Genomic DNA, 11,207 nt, shown 5'->3' with positions numbered 1-11,207 from the left:
GCACTTGTCTTTGCTGAACCTCATCAGATTTCCTTTGGCCCAATCCTCTAATTTGTCAAGGTCCCTCTGTATCCTATTCCTACCTCCAGCGTATCTACCACTCCTCCCAGTTTAGTGTCATCTGCAAACTTGCTGAGGGTGCAATCCATGCCATCCTCCAGATCATTAATGAAGATGTTGAACAGAACCGGCCCCAGGACCGACCCTTGGGGCACTCCGCTTGATACTGGCCGCTAACCAGACATGGAGCCATTGATCACTGTTGAGCCCGATGATCTAGCCAGCTTTCTATTCACCTTACAGTCCATTCATCCAGCCCATACGTCTTTAACTTGCTGGCAAGAATACTGTGGGAGACTGTATGAAAAGCTTTGCTAAAGTCAAAGAGTAACATGTCCATTGCTTTCCCCTCATCCACAGAGCCAGTTAACTCATCATAGAAGGCAATTAGGTTAGTCAGGCATGACTTGCCCTTGGCGAATCCATGCTACTGTTCCTGATCACTTTCCTCTCCTCCAAGTGCTTCAGAATTGACTCTTGAGGACCTGCTCCATGATTTTTCCAGGGACTGAGGTGAGGCTGATTGGCCTGTAGTTCTTCCCTTTTTTAAAGATGGGCACTACATTAGTTTTTTTCCAATCATCCGGGACCTCCCCCGATTGCCATGATTTTTCAAAGATAATGGCCAATGGCTCTGCAATCACATCAGCCAACTCATTTAACATCCTCGGATGCGGTGCATCCGGCCCCATGGACTTGTGCTTGTCCAGCTTTTATAAATAGTCCTGAACCACTTCTTTCTCCACAGAGGGCTGATCACCTCCTCCCCATACCGTGCTGCCTGGTGCAGTAGTCTGGGAGCTGACCTTGTTCGTGAAAACAGAGGCAAAAAAAGCATTGAGTACATTAGCTTTTTCCACATCCTCTGTCACTAGGTTGCCTCCCCATTCAGTAAGGGGCCCACACTTTCCTTGACCTTTTTCTTGTTGCTAACATAGCTGTAAAAAACCCTTCTTGTTACTCTTAACATCCCTTGTTATCTGCAACTCCAAGTGTGATTTGGCCTTCCTGATTTCACTCCTGCATGCCTGAACAATATTTTTATACTCCTCCCTGGTCATTTGTCCAATCTTCCACTTCTTGTAAGCTTCTTTTTTGTGTTTAAGATCAGCAAGGATTTCACTGTTAAGCCAAGTTGGTCGCCTGCCATATTTGCTATTCTTTCTGCACATCGGGATGGTTTGCTCCTGCAACCTCAATAAGGATTCTTTAAAATATAGCCAGCTCTCCTGGATTCCTTTCCCCTTCATGTTAGTCTCCCAGGGGACCTTGCCCATTAGTTCCCTGAAGGAGTCAAAGTCTGCTTTTCTGAAGTTCAGGGTCCGTATTCTGTTGCTCTCCTTTCTTCCTTGTGTCAGGATCCTGAACTCGACCATCTCATAGTCACTTCTCCCAGGTTCCCATCTACTTTTGCTTCCCCTACTAATTCTTCCCTGTTTGTGAGCAGCAGGTCAAGAAGAGCTCTGCCCCTAATTGGTTCCTCCAGCACTTGCCCCAGGAAATTGTCCCCTACACTTTCCAAAAACTTCCTGGATTGTCTGTGCACTGCTGTATTGCTCTCCCAGCAGATATCGGGGTGACTGAAGTCCCCCATGAGAACCAGGGCCTGCGATCTAGTAACTTCTGTTAGTTGCCAGAAGAAAGCCTTGTCCACCTCATCCCCCTGGTCTGGTGGTCTATAACAGACTCCCACCATGACATTACCCTTGTTGCTCACACTTCTAAACTGAATCCAGAGACTCTCAGGTTTATCTGCAGTTTCATACTGGAGCTCTGAGCAGTCATACTCCTCTCTTACATACAATGCAACTCCCCCACCTTTTCTGCCCTGCCTGTCCTTCCTGAACAGTTTATATCCATCCATGACAGTGCTCCAATCATGTGAGTTATCCCACCAAGTCTCTGTTATTCCAATCACATCATAATTCCTTGACTGTGCCAGGACTTCCAGTTCTCCCTGCTTGTTTCCCAGGCTTCTTGCATTTGTGTATAGGCACTTAAGATAACTCGCTGATCGTCCTGCTTTCTCAGTGTGAGGCAGGAGTCCTCCTCTCTTGTGCTCTCCTGCTCGTGCTTCCTCCTTGTATCCCACTTCCCTCAGGGCTTTGGTCTCCTTACCCCCCACCCCCGCCAACGAACCTAGTTTAAAGCCCTCCTCACTAGGTTAGCCAGCCTTCTTGCAAACCCCAAGTAAGTTGGGCAGTGTCCTTTTCCCCTCTTCCAACCCTTATCTTCTATGATTCTATGACCCAGTAGGGCCAGGCTGCACTGGGGCCTAACCCTGTTTAGGTCAAACCACTCCTGTTACTGAGGTGTCACACGGGCACCAATGTGCCTTAAGCCATTTTAAACAAACCCCAAACCCACCCCGCAGCCTCACCCGGATCAATACGGGCTGCTGAGCTGCCCAGCGTCTGAGCTGCTGCCTCATGGAGAACAAGGGAAATTCAAGTCCATGCCAGGAAAAGCAGGATGTGCCTTCCCCTCTCCTCACCCGATCCTACTGGGATCCGGAAGCTCTTTATCCGGCAGCTACGGGAGATCCTAACAGTACAAACACAGCAGCTGTTCTGTGCTCTGCAACGGGAGCTCGCACCCAAACTAAGACCTGATTAATCACAGATCCAGGGTTCTAGACTCTCCCCTCGCCCTGGGGTGCTAAAACACCACCAGAGACAGAGGGGAGTTAACATCTCCTCTCTAGGATGACACCTCTAACGACCTGCTTCCACTACAGATACGACCCACTGCCATTGCTGACTGGGAGTACAACTGGACTGGTGCTGACACAACTTAGCCCTACGTAGCCAAGGACAAACCACACTCAGGAGTTCCAGGCACTGGGGTGAAACCCAGCGTGAAGAACCTTCTGGGAGCCATGAAAGGTCAGAGATCCAAGAAGCCTTTTCCCTTCATTTAACCCTGGTCTATGGGGGGGGGGGGGGCGCTAATTTACTCCCTCTCCCTCAACCTGAGCTCTGCAAACAGGAAGAATCATGTCTGAAAGCTCCGCCCTGCCCTGAGACGCGGGGAATGAAACACCCTGGGCAGCGCCTGGACCCGGGGATTTCCCAGTCTGAGCACCTCACGGGGCTGCGACGGGCTTGTCAGCGTGTGCAGCACCCATGGGTGCTCTGGCCCCAACGAAGCCTCACCCCCTGGCTGGGTGAGGTTGGCATTAGATGAAGGGGTTACAGTTCAGTGGATCTCAGCACCCCACTACACACAGTGTCCCAGCAGCGACCCTGGCAGCACCTGGCACAAGGGGGCCAGGACCCCCCAGTCACTATAGCAACGTCACCGTTCCATGTCAGTGATCGCTCAGTGCTGGGGGGTGGGGGGAGCGGTGTGGTTATCCTGACACCTCTGAACGCAGAGCCCAGAACTGCCCCCCGACACCCAGCTCCCCCCTCCCTGCGCCCCCCAGCCCGACTGCCCCCCCGACACCCAGCTCCCCCATCCCTGCGCCCCCCAGCCCGACTGCCCCCCGACACCCAGCTCCCCCCTCCCTGCACCCCCCATCCCGACTGCCCCCCGACACCCAGCTCCCCCCTCCCTGCACCCCCCAGCCCGACTGCCCCCCTCACACCGAGCTCCCCCCTCCCTGCGCCCCCCAGCCCGACTGCCCCCCCGACACCCAGCTCCCCCCTCCCTGCGCCCCCCAGCCCGACTACCCCCCCACACCCAGCTCCCCCCTCCCTGCGCCCCCCAGCCCGACTGCCCCCCCACATCCAGCTCCCCCCTCCCTGCGCCCCCCAGCCTGACTGCCCCCCGACACCCAGCTCCCCCCTCCCTGCGCCCCCCAGCCCGACTGCCCCCCGACACCCAGCTCCCCCCTCCCTGCGCCCCCCAGCCCGACTACCCCCCCACACCCAGCTCCCCCCTCCCTGCGCCCCCCAGCCCGACTGCCCCCCGACACCCAGCTCCCCCCTCCTTTCACCCCCCACACACAGCTCCCCCCTCCCTGCGCCCCCCAGCCCGACTGCCCCCCGACACCCAGCTCCCCCCTCCCTGCACCCCCCAGCCCGACTGCCCCCCGACACCCAGCTCCCCCCTCCCCGGGGTCTCCCCCCGATACTCACGGCAGTGGCCCCCCCGGCAGGGCTACAGCCCCCAGCAGCAGCAGGCGCAGCGCCAGGGCCATGCCCGGTCTCGGCCCCACAACCCGAGAACCCCGCGGGGCGCTGAGACCGGACTCCAGCTCCCAGCTACTGGCCGTGTGAGCCTCCAGTCTGCAGGGATTGGCTGAGAGGGGACCATCCCGCCAATAGCGGCGCGCAGCCCCGCCTCCGTCACCGGTCGCTGGGCAGAACCCGCTGGGCCGGCTGGCGAAGGGGAACCGAATGTCTGAGCCGGGGGGCGGGGCGGGATGAGACCTGGGCCCCGGGGCTGTAATGGGCGGAGCCGCCATTAGCTCGGCCGGTCTCTGGCCCCGCCTCTCTGGGGTCAGCTGGTCCGTGTGTTCCGAGGCTGGAACTCGGGGTGCCGCACCCCCGGGCTGGGGGCGGGTGGCACTAGGGGAAGGGGTCACAGTTCGGGTCAGGGGCTCTCAGCCCCCCACTACACACAGTGTCCCAGCAGCGCCCTTAGCTCTAGTCGGACCTGCAGCCCCCAGGCCCGAGACCCCTTCCTGGTGCTCAGGGACTTGTCTGTCCGGCTGGGAACTTTAATCACTTTCTGGATTTCATGAATTAACCCCTTCCCGCCCCTCTCCCTTTGCGGGGAGTGACCCCACAACAACCCCTGGCACTCCTACAGCCTCACTGCCCCCAGTGATTTGCCCTGGAAGCAGCAAATATAGGGCTAGAACCCAGGAGTCCTGGCTCCAGCCCCCTGATCTAAGCACAAGGGGATGGTGACCCAACTCCTGTATTTTCTTTGCTTTTGCAAGTCATGGGGCTGTTTACCTCATTTGGGGGAATTATTTTTCGTTAGTCTCCTCCTGGGGGCAGAGGAGGTACCAAGGCTCTGGGGCCTGAGGCGTTTGCCCCGTGCTGCAGTACAGTCACTGTGGGCGTTAGTATCACTGGGCTTTGCACACTGCCCTGGGCCGGTCTCTCCGGGTCTGCGGAGCCAGGCTAATGGGAAACTTCCCCAGCTGGGATGCTGTCAAGGCTGATTCCCCACGCTGGCACTTCGAGTGCAGAAGGGGGGGGGGGCGGGGGGGTTCCACAAGGACTCTAAAAATTAATACTGGCCACTCCAGGCTTGTATTAAACTCCCAAGGTTACAGATCCCCCTGGCCGTGGATTGGTAAATGCTGCCACCCCTTTGAGAGCCCAGGAAGGCGCACTTGGGAATTCCTTCCTGTGGGGTACCCCCGAACTCTTCCCCCCCGTCTGGGGAAGAACTGAAAAAAAGGAAAAGAAATTAGCTGCTGCCACCAGCTAACTGAAAAACATGCACAGACCTCTTAAAACACAGAAATCCAATAATGTTCTTAAAAAAGGATCTCCCAGCAGTACGCCTTCTTACTCTCAGCTCCTAGTGCCTCTTGCTCCCAGATCCTCACACACATCACCACAAACTGAAGTGAGCTCCTTTTTAAACCCAGGTGCCCTGATTAGCCTGCCTTAATTGAGTCTAGCAGGTTCTTCTTAATTGACTCCAGGTGTCCTAATTAGCCTGCCTGCCTTAAATTGGTTCAAGAAAGTTCCTGCTTGTTCTAGTGCAGCCCCTGCTCTGGTCACTCAGAGAACAGAAAACTATTCATCCAATGGCCAGTATATTTGCCTTCTACAAGGCTTCTGTACCCCACTTGTTTGGGTCTGTCACATATCCCTCCCCCCTGCTCAACACCAAGGGGTTGGGCAGCTTGGGACACCAGACAGTGCACACGTGACAAGCCATCGGCATTGCCGTGATGGCTCCCTGCTCTGTGTTGCACACGGAACTGGAAAGGTTGGAGGGATAAGAACCACCTGGTCACCCTAGTGTTCTTCTCCTTGTTCCGTTGCATCCATTGAAGAGGGGCATGGTCGGTCACGAGGACAAATCTGCGCCCGAGCAGGTAGTAGCGCAACGTTTCCATGGCCCATTTTACAGCGAGGTACTCTCTCTCCACCACAGCATATTTTTGTTCCCTCGGAAGGAGTTTCCTACTGAGGTAGAGAACTGGATGTTCCTCTTCCCCAACCATCTGTGATAGAACGGCCCCTAACCCTACTTCCGATGCATCCGTCTGCAGGATAAATTCCTTGGTAAAATCTGGGGCTATCAGTACGGGGTTACTGCAGAGGGCAGTCTGTAGGTCTGTGAACGCTCTCTCTGCTCCGTCAGACCATCTCACCAGATCAGGTCCGTGGGCTTTCAGTAGGTCTGTCAGGGGGCTTGCCCTTGTGGCAAAGTGGGGGCTAAATCGTCGGTAATACCCCACCACACCTAGGAATGCCCGGACTTGTTTCTTGCGATGTGGTCGGGGCCAATTTTGGATGGCCTCTAACTTGTTCAGTTGGGGTTTTACCAAACCTTTTCCCACAATGTAGCCAAGATATTTGGCCTCCGTAAACCCTACAGCACACTTAGCAGGGTTAGCTGTAAGGCCAGCTCGCCTGAAGGTATTGAGCACTGCCTCCACCTTCGAGGTGGGTTTCCCAGTCTGGGGTATGAATGACCACATCGTCCAGGTAGGCAGCAGCATAATGATTATGGGGGTGTAGTAGCTTATCCATGAGGCGCTGAAAGGTAGCTGGGGTCCCATGTAGTCCAAAAGGGAGGACAGTGCGGCTTTAGCCTGTTCTGGTTTGACACATACACACACACCCCGCCCCAACCCGCCCCGCCCCACAAAAAGCTGCCATTTTGCAACTGTCATGGGCCGGCAGCAGCTATAATCAAACTTGGGACCTCTGGAGCTTCACACGGGAGCCTCTGCTGTAGGGTTCTCAACCTATTTCCCATTGGGGGCTGCATATGCCGCGCTCTGCGTTATGTGGGCTGTGCCTACACAAGATGTAATACCAGGGTCGTGATAGATATACCTGGGCAGGGGGGCGGGGGGTGAATGAGCCGGTTTCTGTCCAAGAGTCTGGATTGCTCTGGGCTGCTGATCCCGGCAAGGTCATTGTGAATCCCTGCGCTGAGTGCTGAAGGTGGCCTGGGAAAAGCATGTGTGGGGCGGGGGAGGGGTGTCTATGTTAATCCCGGCTGAAATAAATGGCCATGCCCTTGCTAGGGCAGCGCTTACAGTGCACCCCTCAGCGACCCGGCTCCATTTTGAACTCTTTTTGGCCAGGACTGTGGCCCCTGGCGACTCTGCCCACTTTAAGACTGGCCTGAGCTGGGCCCACAGAACAGCTGCAGTGTCAGCAGCGTGTCCCCCTCTGGGCTGCTGGGCTGCAGTGCAGGGGGCAGCATGCCTGGCGTGGGGCACACAGCAGCTCTGTGCCCTGGGTCCCTCTCACCTGGCGCTCATCTGAGGGGGGCAGAGCCCTGCCGGAGGCTGCCCAGCTGCTGTCTCTGTGTGGGTGAGCGGGCACTGCCCTCCGGCTGGTGGTAGTGACTGTGGACGGGGGGAGCTGGGACAGAGGGGGTTGCTCCGAGCAGCACTCCCCTTGCAGCGGTGCAGCGCGGGGAGAGAGAAGGCAGCTCCTTCCCCACCACAGGGAGCGCTCCAGCCGGCCCTGACCCGCCCGGGACCCGGGAGCCAGGACATCGGAGCCGCAATCTTTGAATGGTTTTTACCATGCAGCTGGGTCCCAGCTGTGTGCTAATCGGGCCGGCTGCAGAGATGGAGACAGTGGCCGGGCCGGGGGAGAGGTGAATGGTGGGCTTCACCCCATCTCCAGAGACTTGCCCCCCCCCCCATGCTGAGCCCCTTTGAACATCCAGCCATGTCCTGCGGTGCCTACTTGGGAGCTGAGCTCTTCTGAAAATCTGGCCCAGTAGTTGAGCCCTCTGAAAACTCTGGCCTTAGCATCTAAGGGTAACATTTTCAAGAGTGGCTAAGTCACTTAAGTGCCTAAATCCCAGTGAGTTCTAGTGGGATTTAGGCACTTGTGAAACTCTCTCCTGGTCTCATGTCCAGCGGTTTCTGTCCCCTGCAGGGTTCCAGTCCAGCTCTCTCCTGCTTCTGTCTGCGCTGTCCATGATGGCGCTCCTTTGCGTAGCCCCCGTGCAGGGCAACGGGGCCCTGGCCCACAAGAAGGTCGAGAGGGGTGAGTAGAGAACCCGTCGGAGAGCTTCTATCATCTGCCATATCCGAGATCAGGGCATCGTGGGCCTGATTCTGCTCCTCTCCCCCATGCCGGGGTCACCCCTAGATCCACTTATCCACTGAATGCACCTTCCAGCCCCCCCTGTCAGCGCTGGGCCCCAAGGAACGCTGAGTTCTCCGAAGGGATCGCGAGGCCGGCCTGCGCTAGTGACCCCACTACTCCCATTCGCAGGCCTCCAGCGCCTGGGAATGGGCCAGCCGGGGTGGGGGAGGTGCTGCTCGACTGGCTGTTTGCTTTCCACAGCTTCGTTATCCCTTTCTCCGGTAACGGCTGCCAAGCCCCCGGCAGTGACTGAAGAGCGCTGGTGCCAACCACAGGGCAGCGTGTGGGAACCAGGCACCCCCCCCAAATTAGCTGGGAGTTCTACCCTTCCATCTCACCAACTCCTATACTAGGGCTAGCCCCGGCTAACAGCTGGGGATCTCTTGCTCATGCCTAGAAGCCTTGCCCCCAGAGTCCAGGCAGCAGGGAGAGCCAGTTTCTCCTTGTCAGGGGTTTTCATTCCCTTCTCCCCACACCTCCAGCGGCTCTGGGAGCTGCTCAGGGGCTTGCCCAGGCAGGCCAGGGGCCGAACCAGCTCCAGAGGTGGCCCTGAGCCCCTGCCCCCGCAGAGCTCAGCAGCTCCTCCCCCTCGGCTCAGCTATGGGGGTGGGGCACACAGGGGGATTGTCTGGGGGGTAGGGGAGCTGGGGGGGCTCAGGCTCGAGGGATGACCCTGGGGAGGGGAGGAGCAGTATAACCACAGTGCTTTCATTCTACCAGGATAGTTCGGGACAATTTCCGCCCCAAAGACAAGCCCCTCGATAGGATGTCTGGAATTTTCAAAGGCACCACAGGGAGTTGGGTGCCCAAATCCCACTGAATTCCAATCACAGTCGGGTGTCAAACTCCCTTAGGCTCTTTGAAAACTCCCATTTAAATTGTCACTGATGGGTTTCATAATTGACATTCGCTGAGATGGATCTGGCAGCGTCTCCCCCACCCTCGCCAAATGATTTCTTCAGCAGTACAGACTCAGGAAGGATACAGAGCCTTGGTTTACACTTGATTCATCTCTTCAAGGTTTCTTCAAAACCAGCAGAGCAAGAAACTATTCTTATTTTATTGGTAAAATGAAAGTGTAAGATCTGGAGCCGGATTCTGTGGCCAGGAATGGCCGGGGCGGATTCTGTGGCTGTAGTATTGTGAAATACACAGGACCTGCCTCTAAAAACCCAGCCTCCAGTTACCCCAGGCTGATTTGATTGAGCTAGCTAGCGGGCGCTCTCTCTCTCTCCCTCCCCTCCCCCCCCGCCCCCTTAACCTGATGTTCGTGGCATTTCAGGGTTCCCCAAAGACTGCAGCAACATCCCCAGGGACAGCCCCAGCGGGGTCCATGTCATCCAGCCGGCAGGCTCTCCCCCCTCGAGTGGTGTGGTGTGACATGGACACCGAAGGCAAAGGCTGGACCCTTGTGCAGAGAAATTCTTACAACACAGAGATCACCTGGAAGGAGTCCTGGAGCACCTACAAGTACGGCTTTGGGAACGTGCAGCAGGATTACTGGCTGGGCAACCAGTACCTGTCCCTGCTCACGCGGCAGAACATCTACAAGGTCCGCTTTGTGGTGGAGGACAAATCCAACAGCACCCGCTACGCAGAGTACGACATCTTCAGTGTCGAGGATGAGCCCAGCGGGTACCCGCTCAGGTTGGGAAGGTACTCTGGGGACGGCGAGGACTATCTCACCACCTACCACTCCGGCCTGGGGGGCATACACGACAACATGAAGTTCAGCACGACTGACAAGGATCAGGACCAGGCCAGTGGGAATTGCGCAAGTAGCTATGGAGGCTGGTGGTACGACAAGCGTCAGAACATCCTGCTCAATGGGAAAGGCTACATCTACTGGGCAGGGTTCTGTAAGAGTGGGGAGTGCAGGTCTTCCCTCATCCTGGTTAAGCCAACAGACGTGTGCTGGGTCCGGCAGGAGGAGCCCATCCTCCTTGGGAGCCGGCGCCGCTGAGAAGGGGAGACAATATTAGATCAGACATGGCGCGCCAGCCCCCACCTAATCAGTGCAGTCCCTGCAATGCCTCTACTCTGCTCACTCCCTTCCTGTTGGCTTCTGCATGGTAAATCCCCTGGAATGCGTTCGAATGACACGAAAAGCGTGATTGGTGTGTATAACTGGACCCCCGCTTCTACTCTGCCTCTCTGGAAGCCATGTCACTCACTACGACTTTAGACCCACATTTACCTCTGCTTCTCCCAGCCCTGCCACTGCCCCTCGGCATTAGTGATCAATGAATCATGACACTGGATTTCTAGCAACTGTCATTGAGCATTTAAATGGGGGATGACTCAAAGCCAGGACTTTACATCTGAATTCTGCATGTATTAGCAGTGGTGAGTTTGGGTTCAAAAACCTGCCCTCTGTTTTTAATAAATATGGTTATTACATGAGAAAACATTGCAACAGTGATTAGGTGCTGATAAACCACTGAGATTAGATAGACGTGCAACGAAACCACACAATAAAGATATTGGTGTCCCTCTTCAACCCAAGGGGCTAGTCAAAGTTTGGGGCCCTGGGGATGTTCCAGTGGGGAGCAGAAATTGGCAATGGAGTCTGGTAATTGTTTGATGTCTTGTTTATTGACAAGGAACATACAGAGTCCTGCTTCTCCAAACACAGCAGGAACCAACAGCAGGGATTAGCCTCCCTGCTCTCAGCTCCAAGCCTCTTTAGCCAGCACCTGGCCCAAAAGCTCTCTATGCTCCTCCCAAGATCACACCATGCTCACAGGCTCTGCTCGGCTTTCCTGCTCTGCCTCCGTGTCCTGGCTGCACTGCCCGGCTTGTCTCGGTCTGTAGTAGGTCCGGGGTGGGGCTCGTCCCTTCCCGGTTCGCCAATACAGCCCCGCTACAAAGCGAATAACAGTTAGGGCC

General features: G+C 56.3%; 1 protein-coding gene across 1 annotated transcript; it reads left to right on the top strand.

Moving 5' to 3' along the window:
* Window positions 1-743: 743 nt before the first annotated feature.
* On the top strand, window positions 744-10,726 carry LOC135979941 (fibrinogen-like protein 1-like protein). Its single transcript, XM_065580055.1, has 3 exons — window positions 744-2,945; window positions 8,106-8,216; window positions 9,601-10,726. Exon 3 carries the CDS (start codon window positions 9,652-9,654, stop codon window positions 10,279-10,281), a length of 630 nt encoding a protein of 209 aa, XP_065436127.1. The 5' UTR covers window positions 744-2,945; window positions 8,106-8,216; window positions 9,601-9,651; the 3' UTR covers window positions 10,282-10,726.
* Window positions 10,727-11,207: the final 481 nt, after the last annotated feature.

This window comes from Chrysemys picta, unplaced genomic scaffold (genome assembly GCF_011386835.1).
Source record: "Chrysemys picta bellii isolate R12L10 unplaced genomic scaffold, ASM1138683v2 scaf1413, whole genome shotgun sequence".
Lineage (NCBI taxonomy): Eukaryota > Metazoa > Chordata > Testudines > Emydidae > Chrysemys > Chrysemys picta.
This window is presented reverse-complemented; position numbering and strand designations above follow the sequence as displayed.

Excerpts from the sequence above, each read along its gene's own strand:
- LOC135979941 (XM_065580055.1), top strand. The coding sequence starts at position 9,652 with ATGTCATCCAGCCGGCAGGCTCTCCCCCCTCGAGTGGTGTGGTGTGAC.